Source organism: Bison bison, unplaced genomic scaffold (assembly GCF_000754665.1).
Source record: "Bison bison bison isolate TAMUID 2011002044 unplaced genomic scaffold, Bison_UMD1.0 scf7180017864508, whole genome shotgun sequence".
In the NCBI taxonomy this organism is placed as follows: domain Eukaryota; kingdom Metazoa; phylum Chordata; class Mammalia; order Artiodactyla; family Bovidae; genus Bison; species Bison bison.
The window spans coordinates 1,379,507-1,404,797 of record NW_011495064.1 but is presented as its reverse complement, the minus strand read 5'-3'; the positions used below and the strand labels follow the sequence as shown (position 1 = coordinate 1,404,797).

Sequence of the window (25,291 nt, the reverse complement as noted above, 5' to 3'; positions counted from 1 at the left end):
AGTGCACATCTCCATAATGCCCCCTGCAAAAAACTGCCTTCCTGAGCATAAAGCCACTTCACCTGAATCACCAGAGCTGAAAGATTCCAAAAACTAATATACACCCCAGTGCCCACTGCTCTACTCTGAAAAATCTTAATCATCAAGAGTTTTGAAAACAAACCAAAACATTTTATTTACAAAAGTAAAATTTCAACTAATTTTTATATATCCTATCACGTTAATGCCGACAGCAACAGAGTCTCTGGGATATTTGAAACACTTGGATTTTTAAAATACACTGAGGTCTGTGCAGCTCATTCCCCCCAGCTATATTATAAAACTTAGAAAGGTTTCTTTAGCTTTGTCGTTTGGTCACATTTTTTGTGCAGAAGTCACGCTTCAGGGTAGGCTTACCACCAGCCATGATCACATAACCATTGGCTGTGGGTTTCCAAGGAGCAGAGGAGCCAATCTCAGCAAGGCCCGCACTGGCATCTTCAGCTGTTTAAATTTGAAGAGGAGTTCCGCAAAGCTTGTGCTCCCTGAAGAAATGGAATGGAAGGGAAGGGTCACACGTCACTCAACAAAGTCAGCCTCTTTCAAGGAAGCTTCAGACACACAATCACTTCTAAAGTTGGTATTCTTCTCTTTGAAAACAACTGTTAAAAGACACTACTTACCTTACGGATTTCCCTCATACACTCTAGGAGATGATTTGATAAAAAACTTTAATTTATTCCATTCTGTACTTCTGAAACTGACATAACTATATGTGAAACAATACTATCTACATACACATATTATTTAAATATAATAAATAAATACACCCAGTGCCTCCTTGGTGGCTCAGATGTAAGGAATCCACCTGCCAATGCAGGAGATACAGGTTCAATCCCTGGATTAGGAAGATCCCCTGGAGAAGGAAATGGCAACCTGTTTCAGTATTCTTGCTTGGAAATCCCCATGGACAGAGGAGACTGGTGGGCTACAGTCCAAGGGTCACAAAGAGTCAGATAAGACTTAGCAAATAAACATCAACAGATTTCCTAAGAGCTCCTTAAAACCAAAGACAGGGAACAAACGCATAAGAGCTATGAAAACGCCTCCGACGTTCTGATACACCATGGACCATTCAGACTTAATGTGACCAGCACTCTGGTTAGGGTTAAACATTTCTCCTAGTATCTGTTTCCTATTTGCTCTGCCTGTTCTCTGCTCTCCTTTCCCTCTTTTGGACTGAGTACTTTTTATGACTCCATTATACCTCCTTTGTTGCTTACTAGCTCTAACTCTGTTTTCTTATTTTTAGTGTTTGCTTTTTGATTTATAGTATTATCTTTACCACGGATTACCTTCAAGTGAGATTACACCTATTCACAGGTAGTGAGAGCCTTACGGCTATACTTCCATTTCTTCCCACCCAGTCTTTGTGCTACGATTATACACGTCACTTTTCAGAATTTACAAACACCAGTAGTACATTGTTATCATTTTTATGAGTCAGTTGTCTTCTAAAAAGTAGTTTGAAAGAAACAAACCTTATGTATATACTCATGTAGTGACCATTTTCTGCTCTTCATTCCTTTGTGTAGATCCATATTTCCATCTGGTATTATTTTCCTTCTGTCTAAAGGACTTACTATGACATTTCCAGTAGTGTGGGTCTGCTGGTTATGATTTCTTTCAGGTTCTGTGGTCTTTTTTTTTTTTTTTAAGATATTTTTGCTGGGCATAGTGTTTTTCCTTTGAGTTCTTTACAGATGTTACTCCATTAACTTATCACTGGCCATGCTTCCTATGAAAAATATGCACTCTTATTTCTGTTTCTCTGTAACATGCTCTTTTCCTCTGGCTGCTTTTAAGATTTTTGGGGGACAATTTATTATATACCTTAGCATAACTTTATGTTTCTCAGACTTTGGATTCGTTGGACTTGAAACAGTTTTCACCAGACTTGGAAACTTTCCAGCTGTTATTTCATCAAGTATTTTTTTCTGTCCCTCTCCCCCATTTTTCTCTTCAGGGACTTCAATCTCTTGTAAACTGGATATTTGAAGTACCAGAATTTCTTCCTCCATTTTTAATGCTCTGTTCCCTTTTTTACAATTTTTTTCTTTTTGCACTTCATTTTGCATAGTTTCTAATGCTGTGTCTTCAAACTCACAATTATTTTATTCTGCAATGTCTAATCTGCTATCAATCCAATTCAGTGTATTTTTCTCCTCAGAAGTATAGTTTTCATCTCTAAAAGTTCAATTAGATTCTTTTTGTATCTTCTATATCTATTAATGTTTTGAAGTATGGAACAAAGTTATAATACCTGTTTTAATGTCCTTGTCTGCTAACTAACATCCACTGATTTCTCACCTCTTTCATTATAAGTTGTTTTCCTGTTCCTCTGTATGCCAGACATCAATGCGGGGTGCTGGATATTTTCATATTTCTGTATTCTTGAACTTTGTTCCTGAATGTAGTCACATTACTTGAAAAAAGTTTAATCCTTTTGTGTTGTGCTTTTAATATTTTTTTAGGTAGGATTAGAACTCTGTTTAGTTTAAGGCTAAATATTTCCCATTATTGAGGCAAGATGTTCCTGAGTAAGGCCACTTGAATTGTGAACTTGTGGGAACAGGCCCTGTTCCTGTTGTTGTTCAGTCGCTAAATTATGTCTGATTCCCCGAGACCCCATGGACTATAGCAGGCCAGGTTTCCCTGTCCTTCACCATCTCCCTGAGTTTGCTCAAACTTATGTCCACTGAGTCGATGACGCCATCCAACCATCTCACCCTCTGTCAGCCCCTTGTCCTCCAGCTCTCAATCTTTCCCAGCATCAGTATCTTTCCCAGTGACTTGGCTCTTTTCATCCAGATGTAAAAAGTACTGGAGCTTCAGCTTCAGGATCAGTCCTTCCAATGAATATTCAGGGTTGATTTCCTTTAGGATTGATTGGCTTGATCTCCGTGCTATCCAAGGGACTCTCAAGAGTCTTCTCCAGCACCACAATTCAAAAGCATCAATTCTCTGGTGCTCAGACTTCTTTATGACTCAACTCTCACATCCATACATGACTGCTCCAAAACCATAGCTTTGCCTATATGCACCTCTGTCAGCAAAGTGATGTCTCTGCTTTTTAATACGCTGTCCAGGTTTGTCATAGCTTTCCTTCCAAGGAGCAAGAATCTTCTAATTTTGTGGCTGCAGTCAACATCAGCAGTGATTTTTGGAGTCCAAGAAAACAAAATCTGCCACTGTTTCCACTGTTTGTGAATCTGCATAAACTGGGAATGTGCCCGCTAATCCATCTGGACAGTTCCTCCCTCAGCCTCGGGAAATTTCTTCATATGCGTGTGCTGAGCAATAAAGACGCTCCTAATATTGGAGGGGGACCCTCTGCAGGTGTCTGGCATTCTCTGTCTGCTGCTCTTTCCTCTCCGGCACTCCATCATGTAAACTCTAGCTCCTTTGGCTCCCTGCATTCTCAGCTGTCGGAGTCCTCCAGGTTCTTCCTGGGTTCCCTCTCCTTGTCTCCCCACCCCCGCCCCAGTCTGGAAACAGTCAAGGCGATTAGCTGGGGCAATCACAGAGCTAATCTCATTGTTTCTCATCTCTTAGGGGTCACTCTTCTTCACTGCCTGATACAAAAGCCACTGATTCATATGCGGTGTCCAGGATTTTCTGCCTTTTTGTTTTTTTGTTTCAGGTGGTATAGTAAATCAGATCTCTGTTACTCCATCCTGGAGGAAAAAGGAAGTCTATGCTTAAAAATTTTTTTCTCTGTTTAGTAGAGACTATTATGCAACTAGGTGTGGTTTTCCTTGCATTTACCTTGCATAGGGGTCCATCATCCATTTTTCAAAATTCTTAGCCTCTGTCTCTTCAAATGTTGCTTCTCTTTTTCTCTCTCCTCATTGTGGGATACATGCATGTCTGACTTCACTGTACTTCAAATGTCTCTTCCTCTCTTTTCTGAATTTGATACTCATTTTTCTCTCTGTGCTTCGATCTGTTTACTTTCTACACACCTGTCCTCCAGTTCATTTATCTGCTATGTCTAATATGCTAACTAACCTACATAACAAATTCTTTTTTTTCACCCTGCTGGAATGGCTTTTGGAGTCTGTTCCTCTACCAGATACTGAACCTGGGCCATGGGCAACCATTGGACTGCCAGGCAATTCTCTACATACTGAATTCTTAGTTATATTTTTCAGTTCTAGAATTTCCTTTAACTCTTTCTTACAGATTCCAAATTTCTGGTGAAATTCTTCATCTTTTCCTCTATTTTCTTGGAAATATTAGTCATAGTAACTCCAGACACTGAAGTAATCTAAGTCTGATAATTCCAATATGTGGATCACATTCAAGCCTGTTTCTATATTACCCTTTTTCCCCTTATGTCTTTTCATTTTGATTCAGCACTGATACTGTGAATTAAAAATTACAGAAGTTCAAGAGGTATTTTCTTCCTCCTATAAAGGTTAATTTTTCTTCTATCAGCTCTGTCCTAGACTGGTCTTAGGGCTGGTCTGTCTGGGAGGCTTACCAAAGCCTCCACCGTGGCGGGCTGCGAGCACTGCCCTCTGTTTCCTCGGCACTGCAGTGCTGCTGAAATCGCCGCTTGTATTTTAGTGTCCTGGTTTCGCTAGATTTCCTGAAGTTTTACCCTGTGCGTGTGCAGGCTAAGGTTTGATAAACACCTCAAGGGAAGAGAGCACCCAGGTTTTGCATTTTGAACTCCTATGGTTTCCTCCATCTGGGATTCTGCTCCGTAAGCCCCAGGCCCGGGCAGTGATTAATCCAACCTCCGGCTCCTCCGCCCAGCAGCACTGCTGCTTTTTCTGCCTCTCCACTTCTTCTAACGAATCTGCTTTTTCTGCCTCTCCACTTCTTCTAACGAGTCTGCTTTTTCTGCGTCTCCACTTCTTCTAACGAGTCTGCTTTTTCTGCCTCTCCACTTCTTCTAACGAATCTGCTTTTTCTGCGTCTCCACTTCTTCTAACGAATCTGCTTTTTCTGCCTCTCCACTTCTTCTAACGAGTCTGCTAAGTGCCTTTGGGAGAATGCCAGAGTAAATACGGAGCTTCTCAAACGCTTCCCTTCTCTCAGGAATTCTTTTTCCTCAGTCAAGTCCAGCTAGTAGGGTTGCCACCAATGCCTTTCAGCTTTATGAAGATGTCCACTTTTATATTAGCTTTTTTGTGTGTGGGAGAGTCTGTCTAATACAAGCAATTCCATTGTGGCCACAACTAGAGGTCTCTAAACAGTGCATTTTTTTCTGAGGTTTTCAAGACAGCCAGGTATCAATAATGTCATTACACTTTAAATGATTAAATGGACAGATTTTGTATCTGATTCTACAGTCTGACAAATACAGTCAGATGCTAAAACTTCAAACTCTGTTATGGAAATATTCAAATACATACAAAATTAGACTGCTATCATTTCAAAGTTTTATAATATTAGAAATTAATATTATGTATTTTTTAAAAATATAAACTGAAAACCCAGAAAATAAAGACAAAAATAAAGAAAAAAAAAGTCAATTAACAGAGAAGAACAACACGAATGTTAGCTTATTAGTATACACCGGTATTTGGGGCCCTGTAAAGAATCTGTCCTCTTCTGAATGGAAATAAAGGTTTATGTATATGGAAAGCTCAGGTAGTTTTATTAGAGTCTTTTGGTTTTGTTTTCTGGGGAAAAAATGTCAACAATAACCTCCAAACATGAATGAAGCCAAAAGTCTAACTAGAGAAAATAACGCAGTAGAAGTTCCTCCTACCAAGAAGCTAAACCCATCAGTGGGCAACACAGGCGTGAAGAGAGGGCCCAGAGGCAGTTACCTTCCAGGCCTATGGACGGCAGGTGCTGCGGGGCCGGCACGGAGTGGTAGACCAGGAAGCAGGCCAGCATGCTCAGCTGTGACTCCTCGCAGGGCTGCCCGCTGAGGTAGGCGTGCACACACCTGTCACCTCCAGCTGTGAGGGAGACACACATGGAACAGAGCCAACTGATTACACCACGGAGAGGCACAAGGAACGAATTCTTATTATTATTTTCTCATCAAGAGCTCACTGAGCACCTACCATATATCAGACAGTTCCTATGCTGGGCATTAACATTACTGCGGTAAACCAGCCAGAGTGCCCATCACTGCAGAGTTTAGCGTGTTGTAGGGGACAGAGAAAGTATAGACCTAACATCAAACAGATGCTAATTACAAATCAGGATGAGTGCCATCGAGATGCAGTGGTCACCACGGTCATCTTCCCGGATACCCACTCTGCCACCTTTCCCTCCTTGCTCATACGTGAGGGGACTGGATCCTGATTCATCTTGGTCAGAGGTTCTCAAACTTTAACAAACATCAGAATCACCCGGAGGACTGATTAAAACACAGATGAGTGGACCCCAACAATTTCCTGGATGGGGCCAGGGAAACTGTATTTCCAGCAAGCTCCCAAGCAATCCTGCTGCTGCTGTTCCAGAACCCACGCTGTGAGAACCACGGGTCTGGGGCTATCCAGGCAGTGTCACTCCCCAACACATTGACTGGTTCAGGGACAGGCAGACAGACATTCAGGGCGAGTGACACACTCTGCCCTCAGAAACGATCAAGGAACATACATGAGTTTCAGTTCAGAGACACAAGGAGATGCCTGACAACATGTCTGCTAGAGGCTTGCAGGAAACAAATTTCTTCATTCTTACGGAAACGCGCAGCTTGTGGCAAAGAACTGTTACTGTTCTGCCATCAGGACAAAGTACTCTGAGGATAAAGTCATGGCACAGAGCATAACCGATGGAACCTCAGAGAGACGGAGCTGGAGCCATTGCAGTAAGACGTCCCTTCAGCCTACAGTCACTGTCGACTTCCAATTACGTAAGTTTGTATGTGTCCTACTGTTTGAGCCGGGCTCCTCTGGTGGCTCAGCGGTAAAGAATCCGCCTGCCAATGCAGGAAACATGGGTTCAATCTCTGGGTCAGGAAGATCCCCTGGAGAAGGAAATGGCAACCCACTCTAGTATTTTTGCCTGAGAAATCCCATGGTGAGCTATAGTCCATAGGGTCGCAAAGAGTTGGACACGACTCAGTGACTAAACAACACTTTTTGAGCCAAGCTGAGTCAGGCCTGCTGCTTCTTGCAGATAAAAAAATTCTGATACAGAGAAAAAAGTTGAGAGAGAGAAACAGAGGAGTGAAAATGGCAGGAAAGGTGCCTGAGGCAGTGTGGTCACAGAGGCCTGGGAGGAAGGGGCATATTTATATGGAGGCTGTGAGAATGAGCATGAGTTGGGGAGGCAGAGAATGAGAGGAAAAGGTTCTTGGGATGGGAAGCAGCTCCTTCACCAGTCCTGTGGTGAGAAAGAGCTCTGTGCTTTCAGGGAAGTGGAAGGGACCAGGGGGCCTGAGTAGAGTTTATGAGGAGCGGGTGGTACAAAAAAGAGGCTGTGGAGAGAGACAGAGGCCTTGCTGGTCATACAGGGCCTGGTGGCAAATGGTAAAGATTTTTTTCACAACTGAATCAGCAGCCTTTGCAAGATTTTAAGCAGGAGAGTTAGATCCATTTACTCTTCAGAAGACCACTGTCAGCTGACTAGAGATGGCGAGAGGGAGATGAGAGTAAAAAGCAGGAAGACGTGCAGGAGGCTTCAACCATCTTTGTCCAGGCAAGAACACATCACTGTTATAAGACAGAAGTGGCAAAATGTGGACAGATTTACGAGATGTTTAAGAGTTAGGAATGAAAGGCTAAGGTAATGGATTGGCTACCACAGAAAAGAAGAGAAGCAGAGGGAGGAGGGGGCAACAGTGACTCCCAGAAAGGCAAGGAAGGACAGACTGTGAAACAGGGACAAAACAGAATTTGTCTTTTAACAATTGGTAAGTGGGAAAGTGAGCTGTCACAAAAGTCAAGAAAGATCACTTTCCTTAAGAAGGAGATGGAGTGCCAGGAACACTACCAGAAGCCCACTGGACCTAACAGGAGGATGTCAGTCTGGTGGGAGGTGGGACACCTGGGCGGCAGCACGAGGCCTGATAAAGGGAGCAAGAGAGGCCCTGCTTTGGCAGCTTCTCGGCAGAGGCAAGAGGGAACACAGCCACTCAGCTCCCTGTCCAGGACTTTCTGTTTCGCTGATTTTCTCTACTGTTTTTCTGTTTTCAATTTCATTGATTCCTGCTCTTAAATGCTTGCTTTGGGTTGATTTTGCCTTTCTTTTTCTAATTTCTTGAAGTAAGAACTCAGATTAGTGATTTGAGACTTTCTCAATGTAAGCATTTAGGGCTATGAATTTCCTTCTTGATACTGCTTTAGCAGGAAGATTTACACTACAAAATTTCAAAATTTACTCTAAACCTACAGTAATTCAGAGGGTGTCTGGCAAAAAGACAAACAGATCAATGGTACAGAACTGAGTCCAGAAACAGACTCACACTTACACAGTCTACTGATTTTCAACAAAGGCCCCAAAGCAATTCGATGAGGAAAAAAGTCATTTGCACAAATGGTCCTGAAACAACTAGATATCCATATTTAAAGTTAAAAAAAAAAAGGACCAATCCTATCTCACCCCATGTAAAAAAAAATCAGTTTGAGACAAATCATAGATCTAAATACAAAAAATCAAACTATAGAGCTTTTAATATTAAACTTAAAAAAAAAAAAAACTTCATGACCTAGAGTAGGAAAGATTTCTTAACACCCAGAAAATAATAACCCTAAAACAAACTGATAAATTTGACTTCATCAAAACTTAAAACTTCTGTTTATCAAAAAACACTCTGGAAAAAATAGGCCAGGCATAAAGTAGGAGAACATAACTGCAAAACATATTTGACAAAGAACTTTCAGCCAGAATATATAAAAACTCCTACAACTCAATAATCATAGGACAGCCAATTTTAAACATGGGTAAAGGTTTCAAAGCTCAAAGTTTCCCTGGTGGCTCAGACAGTAAAGCATCTGCCTACAATGCAGGAGACCTGGGTTCGAGACCTGAGTTCAGTCCCTGGGTCAGGAAAATCTCCTGGAGAAGGAAATGGCAGCCCACTCCAGTATTCTTGCCTGGAAAATCCCCTGGACAGAGGAGCCTGGTGGGCTACAGTCAATGGGGTCACAAAGAGTCGGACACAACTGAGCAACTTCACTTCACTTCAGCAGTAAAGAGTCCACTTGCCAATGCAGGAGATGCAGGTCTGAGCCCTGGGTTGGGAAGATCCCTAGAGAAGGAAATGGTAACCCACTCCAGTATTCTTGCCTGGAGAATCCCACGGACAGAGGAGGCTGGCAGGCTACATACAGTCCATGGAGTTTCACAAAAGTCTGACATGGCTTAGTGCTAAATAATAGCAACAATAAAGGTTTGAAAAGATATTTTGCAAAGGATGTATGAGTAACAAATAAACACATACAAAAATAATTAGCATGATGAGTCATCACAGACATGCAAATTAAAACTACAATCAGACACCACTATATATTCAGTAGACTATCTAAAACTAGACTGATAATGCCAAAATCTGCAATGCATCCCACTGCTGGCAGGAACCTAAAATGGCAGAATTTGGAAAACTACAGCAGGGCAATGGGAAGCTACAGAGAACACAAGAATGGCAGAATGTGGACACTGCTGAAGCTGCCTGACGGGGTTTATGATACTATTATGTTTACTCTGCCTTATGCTTTAAATTTCTCCATAATAAAATGCAAAAGTAAACAAAAATTTTAAGTTCTTAAACTTTAAACCCAATTTTCTTTGCTCAAGATTAAAATCTAATTGAGATAAATCACAAAACAGCAACAAAATACGATCAATCTGCTGCACTAGTTTGGGTTACTAGTGAGCGGCCTTAAAAGTCCATGTGTCGCCTGTGATTTCACTGAGACACAAACACAAACGACATTCCCAGCGCTGCTGCACAGGCCCTGCATCTTCGTTTATTCTACTGTTCTCCACCCCAAAGCTGCCAGCATCCGGGAGAGGAGACCACATACCAAAGAGTTTTTTAAGTGACGGTCCTTTTTCAATAAAAAAAATAAAGAAATACACATTGTTGGCAATCAGAGTGGCGAGCCAAATCTGGTGAAGGCTCAAAACAACACTGTAAACCACCAGCCATTCTAACAAGGAGGGAGGAGAAAGCAAGTCAGGGCTGTTGTAGAGAGCGCTCTAGTCACTGCCGGAGCCTCACTACATCATACGACACGTGCATGTCAGAGAATCCGTGAAGGTTTGGGGACTCATTTCTTATCAACAGCAAGGGCCCGTTATGGGTGAACAAACACGAAACTGAATAAAACCAGAACAGCAACATCTATAAAATAACAGGTATTTTTTCCCAAACATGAGAACAAAATGATTATCATATCTTTAGAAATTCTGAAACTTTATGACCTTTCAAATCTCAAGAAGAAATCACACAGCAGATGCAGGTGTTAAACACGGGGACTTTGAAATTGCTGTTTTCCATATATATATCCCTCAGGCTTCCTTGGTGGCTCAGTGGTAAAGAATCTGCCTGCAATGCAGGAGACCCAGATTCAATCCCTGGGTCAGGAAGAGAAAATGGCGACCCACTCCAGTATTCTTGCCTGGAGAATTCCATGCACAGAGGAGCCTGGCATAGTACAATCCACCGGGTTGCACAGAGTCGGCCATGACTGAACCAACTAAGCAGCAGCAAGCAGCAGCATATGTATCGTTCACAATCTGGCATACAATTAAATTTTTTCAGAAACTTTTTTTTAAAGAAACAGCTTGTGTGTTAATTCAGGAGGAGAGATGGGGACAGATGGGAAATGGGGAGCGAGGGGCTCCTTTGGTGTTTGCCAAAAACCACTCCCCCTTACCCCTCCTCTGGGCTGGGGCCCTGGTGGGCTCTCCCCCACTCTCGTGCACATCCTTCTCCCTACTCCTTTGCATCCGTTTGACCTTGACCTCCAGTAACTGGACAGAACTTACCCTGACTCTACAGCTGGATGAAGACAGTCTCAAGCTAACCTTCTACCCCTTCCCCCTCATTTCCATTTCCTATCTAAATAAAATAGAGGAAAAGCAAGAGCAGCTGGGACCTTGGAGAAACAAGTCACCCCAGGGCTGGGGGCAGGGCAGGCAGAAGAGCCTCAATCAGGTGCAGTGAACAGGGAGACAGCTCCAAACATAATCATAGTCAAATCCCTAGGTTTTACCACTTTCTAACAACTTTATAGAATCAAAAGCTGTTACTACTGATATTATGAGGGTTAGCATTTACTCAAAGCAAGTTGCTGTCCAATATGTTTTGGAAGCATCAGAACTGAAAAGAATAAAAAGATCAAGGAGTTAACTACTAAAAATGGATCTCAGGCATATATCACATGTTAGACAGCTTTCCACACATCAGAAGGCCCCATTACTTGCCTCCATAATCACTTCTACACTGTCAGGAGTAACTCCACACTCCCCCTGCAATCACAAGGCAGAGCTTGTACTGAGAAGTCCCAGGTCCTCACGGACTGACTCACGGAACTGGTGAAACAAGCATTCACTCTAAACTCACATCAAGTTTTCAGTGTGCACAGGATGCAGGCAGAAAAACTGGGGTCAGGTAGGGGACACACCACACCCCTAAGAAACAGGAGAGAGAGGCACTGGAAAGAAACAGGATCTGATGCTGGAAAAGATGAAACAAGTTTCTAAGTGTCAAGTGGTTTTTAAAATGCTATATTATACATTCTCTCCATGATTATAGAGCAGAGTTACATACATCTGTTAAAGAAGTCAGGACTTCCCTGGTGGTCCAGTGGTTAAGGCTTCAAGCTCCTAGACTTCCCTGGTGGCTCTGTGGATAAGAATCCTCCTGCCAACGCAGGGGCTATGGGTTCGATCCCTGGTCCGGGTAGATTCCACATGCTGTGGAGCACCTAAGCCTGTCCCCCACGACTTCCGAGCCTGTGCTCTAGGGCCCTCCAGTCACAACTACTATGCCCTACTGAAGCCTGTATTCCTAGAGCCCATGCTCCGCAAGAGAAGCCACCCCAGTGAGAAGCCTGAGCACCGCCACGAAGAGTAGCCCTCAGTCTCTGCAACTAGAGAAAGCCCATGCACAGCAACAAAGACCCAGTGCAACCAAAACAACAGACTCGGAACTCCTGATGCTGGGGGCGCAGGCTGGATCCCTGGTTGGGGAGCTAAAATTCCTACATGTCACACAGCGTGGCCTCAGTAAATAAATCCCACTTTCTATCCTCAAAAAATGTTAGAGCAGATAATCAGAGCGTAATTCACCTAACTGGAAACATGACATCTACAGCCATTTGCGATTGTACTAGGACTTAACCTGCTTACCAAGGAAAACAGGTTGAAACAGAAAGCCCTGAGGCCCAGTGCAGCTCGAAGGACAAGGGTGCAGTGCTGCTCTCACCTTGCAGCCACTGGTCCAGAGTGTTGTCAGTAGTGCATTTGACAACAGGGAGGAATTCCGAGTTCATAAAAAGCCCGCGATTAGGCTGGTTCTGCAGCCGTTCCTGATGGCTCCTGGAGCTGAAAAACTCCAGCACCAACTTTATCTGCCAGAGGTCAGATGTCTCAGACATTTCTCTTCTTCCCAGTCTTCTTACAGCCTTGCAGAGAGAACAGAAATCCACTTGAAAGAGTGAAGATTCGTCACTTCCTTGGAGTTGTACACTGGAGCACTTTTTTAATATGGTCATGAGATCAAGGAAGGGCAGGGGGAGCTTGCTCTGTGTTTGATGTAGCCTGTGCCACAGAGAAGCCCTTTAGTGGGTTTAGGTACATGGTCATTCTGTTCAAAAGGAACATGAACAGCCTTCAGATAAAAAATGGTGAAGGCAAATGAAGCTCATTCTTGGCTCAATGGCTCTGAGAAATGAAGACCTAATAGGTCTACAGCTGAGCCCCTCTGGGAAACCCAAGTTGGTACAATGATTTGTCCGCGATCAGGCCAGGGATCCCAGGGGTCAGGAGGCAAAACCTGTATTATTGACAATACTGTTCTTGGGACCCATCTGCCAAAGTCACCATGGCTGCAGCCAGAGGGATGTTCCACTATAGGTACCTGCCCATGACTGCCAAGAGTTAAAAGTTCAGAGCCTAAGAAAAGAACACACTCTCAACCATCATCTGAAAAACACCACTCATGACTTGGTTGCTGTACACAGACACACTGTGAGAAGCGGTACCGCTGTCGACACCACATACTTACCAACCGAAAAAGGTGGATGCCCGACAGTAGGGGCACTCTAGGCCCACTTGGTTATTCTGCAACTGGCCTTTTTAATCAAGACTGTTTGCAAAACAGGTTTTGGGGAATTATTTCCTGCATTTTCCCACTCAGTTCTTCAGTAGAGATTCTTTTTCCATTAGGGATTACCTCCTTTGACACTGAGTCCCAAATTCTTATCTGTGAACTCATTATATCATAGTCACTTGAGCTGTTTAAAACTATAGATCCTGGACTTAAATCTCAGAAATTCTGATTCAGTAACTGTGGAAGGGGACTTGAAGATCTGTACTGTCAAGATTTCCCAGATAAATTTTAGCCAAGTTAGAAAGCTACTGCCTTAATTTAATGGCAAATCTGAGTCTCAGTGATATGACAACATTAAAAAGCCATATGTATTACTAAATAGGACTTCCCAGGTGGCTCAGTGGTAAAGAATCTGCTTGCCAATGCAGGAGATGGGATTTCGACCCCTGGGTCAGGAAGCAACAATCTGGCATACAGATTGTTGGAGAAAGAATGGCACCGCACTCCAGTATTCTTGCCTGCAAAATCTCACGGACAGAGGAGCCTAGCAGACTGCAATCCATGAGGTCACAAAAGAGACAGACAGGACTTATTAATTAAAGCAACAATTACTAATAACCGAAGAAAATAAATAAGTTCAATCCTTTAGGGAAGCTGTTGAGCATTATCTTCTGCATTACCCCTTTTAGACTCTTAATTTAAAGCAACAATAACACAAAAGAAATTTTAAAAAGAATTCCAGCTCCCTAAACCCCCACATGCTGACACTGTGACTTCTGTGAGCTTAATCACCAGGTGTAACTGCACATTACTGCCACCACCAGGGCACTGTTTGCTCACTTACTGTTCACTTGCATAAACTTTTCCAGGAAAAGGCTTTGTCAGGAGGGAGGCAAGAGACCACACAAAGATGCAAGGGGAGAAAGGGAGGAAGCGTGCACTCCTGGTCAGAGGAAGAGGCCAGAGGGGAGAATGGGAACCCTTGGAGTAAGAGAGCCCATTTGTTATCATAAACTCTAAGCTTCTGGTATATAAAGAACTTTCAACTTTGATAAGAGATTTCTTTTCTGAGATTCTAAAAGCAAATGAGAAACTAAAAAGATGGACATAGAGGAAATCTTACTGTATTGTCTGGCATGTTATTTGAAATACAGGATAATGCTCATCAGAATTAGGATAGGTTTTCTGAACCATACCTGATCCATCGCTATGTACGCAGGTAACATCTCTGGGGTCTCCTGAGTCACACATTCATAGAGCACTGAAGAGAAGAGATCCAGAAGCTCCTGTTTCTGTGGAAAGTCAGAGTCTTTTTGTAGCACAACAATGTATATTCTAAAATCAAATCAAAGAACAACTGTATACTCACTATGATGGCCCATTCTCACATTCTGCAGTGAATGACATAAAAGGGTAAAAAAGGCTGCTACTGCTGCTAAGTCACTTCAGTCGTGTCCGACTCTGTGCGACCCCATAGACGGAAGCCCACCAGGCTCCCCCGTCCCTGGGATTCTCCAGGCAAGAACACTGGAGTGGGGTGCCATTTCCTTCTCCAATGCGTGAAAGTGAAAAGTAAAAGGGAAGTTGCTCAGTCGTGTCCGACTCTTAGCGACCCCATGGACTGCAGCCTACTAGGCTCCTCCATCCATGGGATTTTCCAGGCAAAAGTACTGGAGTGGGGTGCCATCGCCTTCTCCGAAAAAAGGCTAGGTCTTTATAAAATCAGAGTGCATGCAATATTAAACACCAATAAAAATACAATCAAAATTAAGTTCCAAGAAACAGTTAAGGCTCGAAGTGCTATAGAGGAGAGGAATGAAAGAAGCTGGGTAAAATGAGCAGACAGGACATCACAGAGCTATGCCGTGGGGAGGGCTGGCAAGAGCAGGATCCAGAAGGGGCACCCAGCAGCCACCAAGATGCAGCAGAAACATTGAGCAGAACAGGTTTGGGGCGGTGGCATAGCAAGCCCAGCTGGGGTCAAGGGCAGGCGTGGGCCTTCAGCAGAGACCTGTGGCCTTCAGCTGAGCACAGGCCCCAGCCCTTACTGGCTATGTGACCTCGGGTATGTGACAGGTCTAAGTGGCAGTATTCCTCAGCAGGCAGTACCTACCCCCAGGGTCAGAGTTAAATGAAAAAAATTATAAAGAATACTGAACAGAGTGCCTAACACACAGTGAAGATTCAATAAATAAGAGGCAGGAAGGTTCTGTCATTTTACTTTCAAAACAACAATGTAAGGCAGGTTATATTATAATCCCACTTTTAGGAATAAGGAAACAACATCTCAAAAAGACTGAAAACTTTTCCAAGGTCACACCCACTTGCAGACAATAGGCCATCAATCCAGATCATGTAATTCCTACATCCAGTCCTTGCCAACTGAGATGATGGATAAATCAAAGAATCTACTAGCAAGCACCCTTAGAATCCTGAAGAGAACAGCTTTATGACCAACAAAAAGGGTTATAAAATAAAGAGAAACAAGAATCATTACAAGAATATATAAATACCAGTGATCAAAATTAATGTCTTAGAAATTTTAAGTTGTTTCTACTATTAAGATAGGAAATTGCTGAATTTAATAGTTTTAGACTATGAAAAACCTGTATTTGCCAAACAAAAATCATTCAATGTGCCTAAGGCGTGTCATCAAAGACAGATAAGGATATTTTGGATTTTTGTTGGCGGTCTGAAGATAGAAACAAAGCCTAGTCTTGGAGCTAAGCAAAGCACATAATACATACCTGCCCAACGTTCACAGTTGGTTTGCAGAAATATTCAGCAAATGACAGAAGTGCTGGATCAGAAGTGAATGTGGAAATTGTTTCAGGCTAAAAAAAATGAAGAATAAGTATACGTGAGATAATAAAGATTCTTTTCATTACGACTCAAATTGTATGCAGCTGTAATCTACTTTATTTTTTTTTTCACATAATGTTTCCACAAAACCCAAGGCTGCTAGAGCTTCATTAACCTATTGGGTTGAAAGTCTTTTTTTTCTTTTTTAGTAATATCAGCTTACTTCTTCTTTTTTTTCGTACACGCCCATCCCAAACTCCCTCACTATCCCTTCCTATGTTTCTCGCTGGCAACCATAAGCTCGTTCTCAAAGTCTCTGAGTCTGTTTCTGTTTTGTAAGTTCCTTTGTATTACTTCCTTCAGATTAAACACATAAGGGATGTCATACTTAAGAAATATATTGCATAAGCTACCATGAGCTACTGATTTATCAAAGGGCAGATTAAAACCAGGTGTTTCTTATAGAAGTTGCCCCAAAAAGGTTTTCCCTTCCTTCTTAAACTAACTGAAAGGCAAATTAGAAACTAGAATTATTACTGAACAGATTAAGGAAAAAAGATTATCACTCTAACAGGCCACTCACAGAAAGACAAATGCTGTCATAAGGTCACTACAGTCATGAAAGAGAAAGGACAATGGTGGCTGCCAGGGGCTGGGGAGAAGGGAATGGGCAGTGTTAATGGGGTCAGACAGGCAGCTCTGCAAGAAAAAGACAGTCATGGAGATGGATGGTGGTAATGGTAGCACAGCGATACGAATGTACTTACTACCAAAGAACTATACACTTAAAAGGGTTAAGCCAGTATATGTTATATGTATTTTACAACTTTAAAAAAAAATTGGAAAAAAAGGGTGACAAGGAGTATCACTTAAGGTTCAAGACTGAAAATGGAATATGAAGGTTTTACCATTTTCCACTGAGGTTTATATTTTACTTCTGAACCCCAAGCAGGCAGGAAATGGAGATGGTCTTTTAATTTTCATATACTTGCCCCATGAAAACTCAAGCTTAAACTTATCTATTTTCTTTACAAACTGCATTAGGGTCTTTGAGATGGGCCTTGGTTTATGTCGGGCTTATATCGGGCTTCCCTGATAGTTCAGTTGGTAAAGAATCCACCTGCAATGCAGGAGACCCCAGTTCGATGCCTGGGTTGGGAAGATCCCCCAGAGAAGGGAAAGGCTACCCACTCCAGTATTCTGGCCTGGAGAATTACATGGATTGTTAGGTTCATGGGGCTGCAAAGAGTCAGATACAACTGAGTGACATTCACTTTGGTTTAGTGCTAATTAGCAATAGTGTTAATTCAAGTTAAACTTTGTCCCAAAATCCTTTCGAATACTGACAAACAAAATTCACTGATGTAAACTACCTCAATTGATTCTCTGGGAACTATAATAAAGACTCAGTCCTAAGAACTCAAAAGTGCTACCTTGCAAAAAAACTTTTTAAATTTTTCCCATGAATTAAGTAAATCTTAATGGATTTGAGGATTAACTATTAAGCTAAATTTTTTTTAGCGTTAAGACATATTTTGACTGTCCCTGCCACTAAATATAAATCATCCTTTGAGTTCTGGCAGATGGCCTGTATTTTATAACAGCCGTAACATAAACAGCCAACAGGCCCCGGGTCGTTCAGTCTTTATAATCTGCTGTGATTAGTGAGTGGATCTACCTAAACAGTACCATAAATGTTATGATAGAAGTATATGCTTTGGGTGGACTAGTAGGATTTGAACCTATTCCCTCTTGTTGTTCAATTTTGGTTTTTGTTCTAATTGAGATATAATGATATGTAACAGTTTATTAGTTTCAGGTGTACAATTATTTGCTATTTGTATATACTGACAAATGACAACCACAAGTCTAGCTAACATCCAGCATCACACTTAGTTACAATTTTTTTTTCCTTCTGATGAGAATATCCTTCAGTTTTTACCAATCACACTACCTTGAAAGCTCGAGCTTCAGAGTTCCTGTTAGCTACAGTCTGGGCCAATAAACTTTGCCACCCCATTGGATCTTCTTTGTAGGAGAGCTGACCTGCTCTGAGCTTAACATATAAAACCCCATCCTTGGAAAGAATGGACCTGAAAGAAAACAAGAATGGATTTAATACAAGGCATTACTGGGAGCTGTTGCCTGGAAATGTAGTTCCCAATACTATGTTCACATGAGATAAAGTTTTCACCACTTTCTGCTATGTGATTATTTATTGTGTTGAAACTAAACCAGTCCCTACAAGTCATAATCAAGTTCTGCTTTTCTCTGCTGTCAAGATTCAAGGAACCTATTAAATAAGGCAGCATTCTATTTGCTCAAGTATGAATTTCAAAGGAGATATTTTATCTAACATGTATTCCCTTAAATATCTACTGATTGGTTTACAGCAAAAAGAAAAAGATGCTATAAATCTAAAGACAGAATACAAAAAGCAGCTATTTATAGTCTGGGAGAAACAGAAATGAGGATGATACTGTAAAATCTGTTACAAATTGTTAAACTTTCTGCAAACTTAAAGACTTAATTTACATGCTAACTGAAGTATAAAATTATTAGCACTCTCTGTTCATCAAAGTAATTATCTGCATATGACCATTCCAACCAAAAGCAATCAACCATCATCTTAATTTTACAAGAGCCATCTAACCAGAAAATGGTAAAGAGATGCAACAGAAGATGTGGTCTGACAAACACCAACTGTCACAAAGTTCCCTTTGTGGACATATAAATCAGCTTCATTTTCTTAGATTAAATCTTTCACTGTTGCTCCATAAGACAATTCCATGACTGTCCCAATTTAAGTCACTCAAGTTTCTCAGTGAATTAACAATTAGGGTTTGACTTCTGAATGTAAAATTTTACTTCCTACAAAGAACTTTTTCAAAGAGAGAGACCATCTTCTTTAACACTCTACACATCGTCCTGGATGAGATGAAAGGGTGACAAGGAGCATTTCACATAATTATCATCATTTATACCTTCCCATATATTTCTATTCCCTTCACAGACACATCTGAGAAATTCAATGCACTTACTTCAAGTGTTGTGTTCCCTTGCTTAAATCTATGAGCAGTTCCCAGTATCTTGGGCCTTTAACTTTAATCTGCCAAGATAAATGTAAACAGTCAATCCAATCCTGGGGAAGGGTTAGTAGATAAAATGAAACCCACGCTTCTCCAAGGAAATGAGAATAAACTGGGCTAGAAAGAGATGGTGAGAGGTTAACAAGCCCATTTCCAAATGAACACATGAGTCATTTCTCAGGCCAGCTCGGCACTCAGCAAAGAGCTCCCAGTGGGGACCTCTCTCCCCGTCAGGACCATTCCCCCTGCTGCTGCTCGCCCACTGCTTAGAAAGCACTGAGAACGCACAGGCTTTTCTTTGGCTATCTGTAATGCTATGTTATTCTGGTTGAATCTACCCTTTGATGATCTCTCTATTCATTTCTTACTCACCTGTTTCAAAAGGTGGAGTTCTGGAAGAAGGGTGGGGGCCATCAATTCTTCTTTGGTTTGCTCATACCACTGAGTGCCCTTCACAAATAGAACAGTCATCATTTACTATACAGTTAGGGGAAAAGTACAAAAAACATTCACCACTGCATGCTTTCCCTTCCCCGGAGGTTGGAGACAGACTCTCAACAGCATAAAACCCCCTCTGATACTCAAGTCTGACCGGACTACCGTCTGCGATCCTTGGCAGAGCCCACAGCGCCGCCCAGGGCTCCGAGCCCGCGCCTCACCTGCCAGCAGCACCGCGCCTCTGCCCTTGCAGGAGGCCTCTGGCCTTTTGCACGCTGTCTTCTCTGCCAGGAACGTGCCCAGCTCGGCTGGCAAACCTCAGTCCAGACACCGTGTCTACCATGATGGCCTCCCAACCGCCAGGAGTGTTGATAAGAGCACGTGTCAGCTCCCCCCGCCCCACACAAACCTCCAATTATCTCAGGCTACTCTTACTGAATCCAAGCCTGACACTTCAGTGACAGACATTCCTTAAGGAAAATGACAGTCACCTCAACTTTGTATTCCAGAACCTAGCAGTTTTGGGGTTTGTTATTTTTTTGTTTTCCTGTTTTGACCACACCACATGGCTTATGGGATCTCAGTTCCCCAACCAGGGATTAAACCCATGCCACAGCAGTGAAAGCTCAAAATCCTAACCAGTAGGCCACCAGGGAACTCCCTAACACAGCTGATACACAGAAGGTACCGAACAATTCTCTGAAGGGAGCATGTGCACGCGTGCTCAGCAGTGTCAGATTCATTGAGACCCCGTGGACTGTGGCCTGCCAGGCTCCTCTGTCCATGGGATTCTGCAGGCAAGAACACTGGAGTGGGTTACCATTTCCTTCTCCAGGGGATCTTCCTGACCCAAGAACTGAACCCGCATCTCCTGTGTCTCGTGCATTGCCAGATGAACTCTTTACCACTGAGCCGCCTGAGAAGCCCAGAAGGAAGGACATACTGGCTTATAATCTGTCCGTGCATGTAAATCAAAGCTCTCTCATCACACACTCTGAAGCACTAGGCTGACGTCCAGAAATTAACTCCCTTCGTTCTTTGGAACGTGACTGTCAGCTACGTAAAGATAACAGGGACATTTACAAACTACAAGCTCTAAAAACCAAAGAGCAGCTGACGGTCCCTAAACTATTACATCTGAAGGCTACAAATGAGCCTGAACGGCCTGGCAGGATGTACATTAACTGTGGAGGCTTCAATTTTTAGGAGAACTCAACTCACTGTTGTCATCTTTTAAAGAACAACGCTTTCAAAACACTTTGATATGCAAAGAAGGATGAGTGGCAATAAAAAGCAACAAGGCAACAACAGAGGCAGAGAGCTACCTTATAGGTCACTTCTAAGAGGGCGTAGCAGGGCATGTTTGTGTCCACATCCACGGGCACCAGCAGTCTGGGTTCTGCAGCCAGCACGTACAGGTGCCGGAGAGCCTGGAGGTGATACCTGTTCACAGAAAACACAAAAGGCCGTGACAACGGGAGGCAGCACAGCAGCCCGCGAGGTGAGACACGTCAGAGCCGAGCGGCAACCGCCCAGGACGGCAGTCCTAAAGGGCGATGATGGGACTCAACCAGAACATGATAGAGAGGCTCTCTTTTTGTACCAGTTACACAGAGGTTCTTGGTGCTTGTCACCAAACCGTTCTGTTTAAAACAGCTGATACTGTGACCAGCACCTCTTCCTTATTGTTGTTCAGTCGCTAAGTCGCCTCTGGCTCTTCACGACCCCACCGACTGCAGCACGCCAGGCTCCTCTGCCCTCCGCAGTTTACGGGAGTTTGACAAATTCATGGCCATGGAGTCGGTGATGCTATCTAACCATCTCCCTTGTACCCTAATCGATAGCTGACTTCAACAACTCAAAACAATCTTCCCTAAACTTACAAGTAAGAGACCATGCATCAGAGTTACACTAATTTTAACAACAATATTCTTATGTACCATCTATCATTAAAGTTTGGACTTTAGGGATTCCCTGGCAGTTAAGACTCAGTGCTTCCAGGGCAGGCGGGTGTGAGTTTGATCCCTGGTCAGGGAACTAATATCCCACATGTGGTGTGGTGAGGCCCAAGAAATTTTAAAAAAGAAAGTGCAGTTTGGACTTCACATCAGGCTACTTCTATGACAGCGGTCCTCCCGCCATCACTGGCTGCCCGTGACACTGCAGCTCTGAGCGGCGGCTCAGTTCCTGTGGGCCTCCCTCTCTTGCTCCTTCCCTGGCAGACCACTGGGGCTGCCTGAGCTGAGCTCCCAGAGCGCCCTGGATGTCACTGGGGCACAAGGGGCTATCTTCTGCCCTTCCTCCACAAACAGGAGAGACTGGCTGGGCCCGAAACTTGTGGTGGTTCTTTGCACTCCAAACACAGAGCTGCTGTGTTATCAGATGGCTTCTCCATGCGTAGGGTTCTACTCGTCACTGCCACTTCTAAGCTAATTCTTGGCTGCATTTTCTTGTCCCTTTGCCAGTTAAACAAAACTTCTCAGCATTCAAAGAGGGAGCAAACGGAATTCATACAGACCTTGCCACTACATCAGATAAATTCGTCTCTCAGAATTAAACACTCTGGCCAAAGCGTACTCAGTTTCTCCTGCTGCTGTCTTCTGCACGGTGAGTTTCCCCTAATGATACCCCTGGTCTGGCCTACTTCTGGCCTTAGAGCAGTTCAACTGACTGCAGAATGGGAGAAGGCTAGTCAGGAATCAGAAGCCCAAAGTTCTCTTCTGGCTTAATATTTTGCAAGAAAAACTTTTAAAAAGATTTACCCAGGAAGATAACTAAGTTTAAGAAAAGACTATAGCGAATTTGGAAATGAGTCCGTGGAGCCAAAACACACTCAGATGACTCCCCTCCCCCCAGCTAACTGAAGAAAGGCCGCGTGAGGAACACCACTCGGCTCACCGGTTGTCCGTGCTGTGAGCTGGGAAGTGGGGGTAAAGGGCACACAGGAGGGCGGCGATGGACGAGTTTGACGTGCTCAGAGAGTACCTGCAGGACAAACACGGAGGGACAGGCGTTACTCATCACAGCGAACCTTCAGCTTTCACAGCACACTTGAGAATCGGGAAATCGGGGTGTTGTGGCAAGGTGCCTTGATGAAACTAATGCCTTCATCACTGTGGGGGCGTCAACAACGGGAACGTTTTAGTCAGTCCTTAAGCCATTTCAACATCAGCTACTATTTAAGGCAGAAGTGACACATCACAAATGTTAAATTTCAAAACTTAACATTAGTAAGCAAAGTTCTGACCTAAGAGAGAACAGCAGTGAGAACAATGAGCGCAACTGTAGAGATTACAGATATTGAAAAAGTTATGTGTAAACTACACTGCCTTCTTCTCCAGTTTTATATATACCTGTTAATAGAATGCTGAAACTTACTTCTAAACATACAGGGTTTTTTTTTTTTTTTTACTGGGTATCTCAAACACTTCTTTCCTTTCTGTAAAGCATAGACATTTCCTTAGAATGCCAGACTAAATAAAACAGGCAAAAGCTATCATTAAAAAGCTACAATGAATGACTAAACAACTATTCCTTGAAAAACAAGGTTCTGTTCATTATCGGTATGATAAACTTATCTTATAAAGGCCATACACTCTTAGTAAAGTAAAATCTTTTGAGATTTTCTTAAATTAATATTTTACTGTTGCTCAAAAACAGGGTGACTAAAGTTTTAGTCTTTCCTACAAATACTTTGAAATAAAGATGATTCTGGACATCACATAAAACCACTGCTATCACTACTCAATATACATATTTTTTATTATACATATACATGTAGACATCCCCGTATCTCTTCCCCTATCTCTTTTAATAATTAGGGTATCAAGTAAGAATTCAGTATTTATTATACGCATATGTATTTTATGAAGAAGAGATTTCAAAATTTAAAACATGGAAATACATCTATTTTGACATGAGCATAAGCTAGGCCATTTTCTCTTTACCATTCTGATAAATCCAAAGATAAACATTAGATATTAATGTCAGAAATTTTGAGATTAAGCATAAGGGTTAACTATGCTAAGAGAAATGTACACCTTGTCCCAGAGTGCACACAATCATTCAAAGATAAAACAGTCAGTCACTAGAAGAGCAGCAGCAGGATGGGCAGGACGGGAGAAAAGCTACTCAATATGCAAGCAGAGCAAGTAGGGTCCTACAGCATGTGATGACAAAAGATGAGACTGAATCAGAGAATAAAATAAATAAGAGGCTTATTTGGAAAGGAAAAAATATTTTTAAAAGAATTTTTATGATAATATTTCCTTAACCATTCTTAATTTTAAACAATTAAAAGACAAAACTTCTACAAAATGTGTCAAAAGGAAATGAATGCACATCTTTAACAATCTTGACTTTTTGTACTTACAGAAGGGTGTGTTTCAATGTTTAATTCACTCTCAATAGTGTAAAATAACTACTGACTTACAGATATTCTGTCAGTTGTCCAAGGTCACAAACTCTAGAGCTAAATAAATGAAAGGATACACTACACTCATAGACTTTAAGACTCAACGATGTCAGATTTCAATTCCTCCAAACCAGTGGAAAGATTCGATGCAATTCCAATCAATATTTAATAATGTTATTTAGTTTGGAAAAATCACAAACAAATCCCACCATTTATATAAAATGTAGAGAGCCAAGAACAGAAAAATATATTTTCAAAGAACATAGCTCACTTTGGAGGATTTACTCTACTGGTATCAAAACTTATTATAAAAACTACAATAATTAAGTCAACTGTGGTACTGTGCAAGTATAGAAAAACAGACAACTGAACATAACAGCCCAGAGACAAACACATGTACATGGACACTGAACTTACAACAAAGGTGGTGCTGCCGAACAGTGGGGGAACGGTAAGCTTTTTGTTAACAGCAAAGTGCCAACTGGGGCGAGGGGCGAGGGGCGAGGGGGGAGACACAGAAAAATCAGTTCTGGGTAGATTTTAAATACAAATGTGAATGGAAAGGCTTTAAAACTTCTAGAAGATAAATAAGAGAATATCTTCATTTCTGGTGGGTAAGGAAATATTTCATCAAAAGGACAAAAAAGGACAAACCATCAAAGAAAAATATTAACAATTCTGTTCATCAAAAGATAACATTAAGAGAGTTAAAAGGTAAGCCACAGAGTAGAAGATAACTACAACATGAAGAACTAACAAAGGTCTTGGAATCAAAATGATAAACTAATATGGAATAGTCAAATTAATAGAAACAGAAAGTGAAACAGTGTTTGCCAGGGGACTGGGCAAGGGGGTAAATGAGGAGTACTTGCTTAGCGGGTACAGAGCTTCAGAGAACTTCAAGGCTGTATATTGTCACCCCGCTTATTTAACATATATGCAGAGTACATCATGAGAAACAATGGGCTGGAGGAAGCACAAGCTGGAATCAAGATTGCCAGGAGAAATATTAATAACCTCAGATATGCAGATGACACCACCCTTATGGCAGAAAGTGAAAAAGAACTAAAGAGCCTCTTGATGAAAGTGAAACAGGAGAGTGAAAAATGTTGGCTTAAAGCTCAACATTCAGAAAACTAAGATCATGGCATCCAGTCCCATCACTTCGTGGCAAATAGATGGGGAAACAGTGGAAACACTGGCTGACTTTATTTTTTTGGGCTCCAAAATCACTGCAGAAGGTGACTGCAGCCATGAAATTAAAAGATGCTTACTCCTTGGAAGGAAACTTATGACCAACCTAGACAGCATATT

The 25,291-nt window shown here is 42.2% G+C and overlaps 1 protein-coding gene across 3 annotated transcripts in view; it reads right to left on the bottom strand.

The window, feature by feature from the left end:
* Nucleotides 1-155: 155 nt before the first annotated feature.
* Nucleotides 156-25,291, bottom strand: part of ANAPC1 (anaphase promoting complex subunit 1) — a 109,245-nt gene continuing 84,109 nt past the window's right edge. For all 3 annotated transcript variants that reach the window (XM_010829546.1, XM_010829548.1, XM_010829547.1), the window contains exons 41-50: nucleotides 22,462-22,548; nucleotides 20,889-21,006; nucleotides 19,498-19,575; nucleotides 19,078-19,145; nucleotides 17,991-18,129; nucleotides 15,982-16,068; nucleotides 14,431-14,526; nucleotides 12,389-12,587; nucleotides 5,826-5,960; nucleotides 156-524 (exon numbers count right to left, since the gene is read on the bottom strand). In XM_010829546.1, the coding sequence (XP_010827848.1) occupies nucleotides 409-524; nucleotides 5,826-5,960; nucleotides 12,389-12,587; nucleotides 14,431-14,526; nucleotides 15,982-16,068; nucleotides 17,991-18,129; nucleotides 19,078-19,145; nucleotides 19,498-19,575; nucleotides 20,889-21,006; nucleotides 22,462-22,548 (1,123 nt within the window). In that variant the 3' untranslated portion in view covers nucleotides 156-408. The remainder of the gene's footprint in view (nucleotides 525-5,825; nucleotides 5,961-12,388; nucleotides 12,588-14,430; nucleotides 14,527-15,981; nucleotides 16,069-17,990; nucleotides 18,130-19,077; nucleotides 19,146-19,497; nucleotides 19,576-20,888; nucleotides 21,007-22,461; nucleotides 22,549-25,291) is intronic.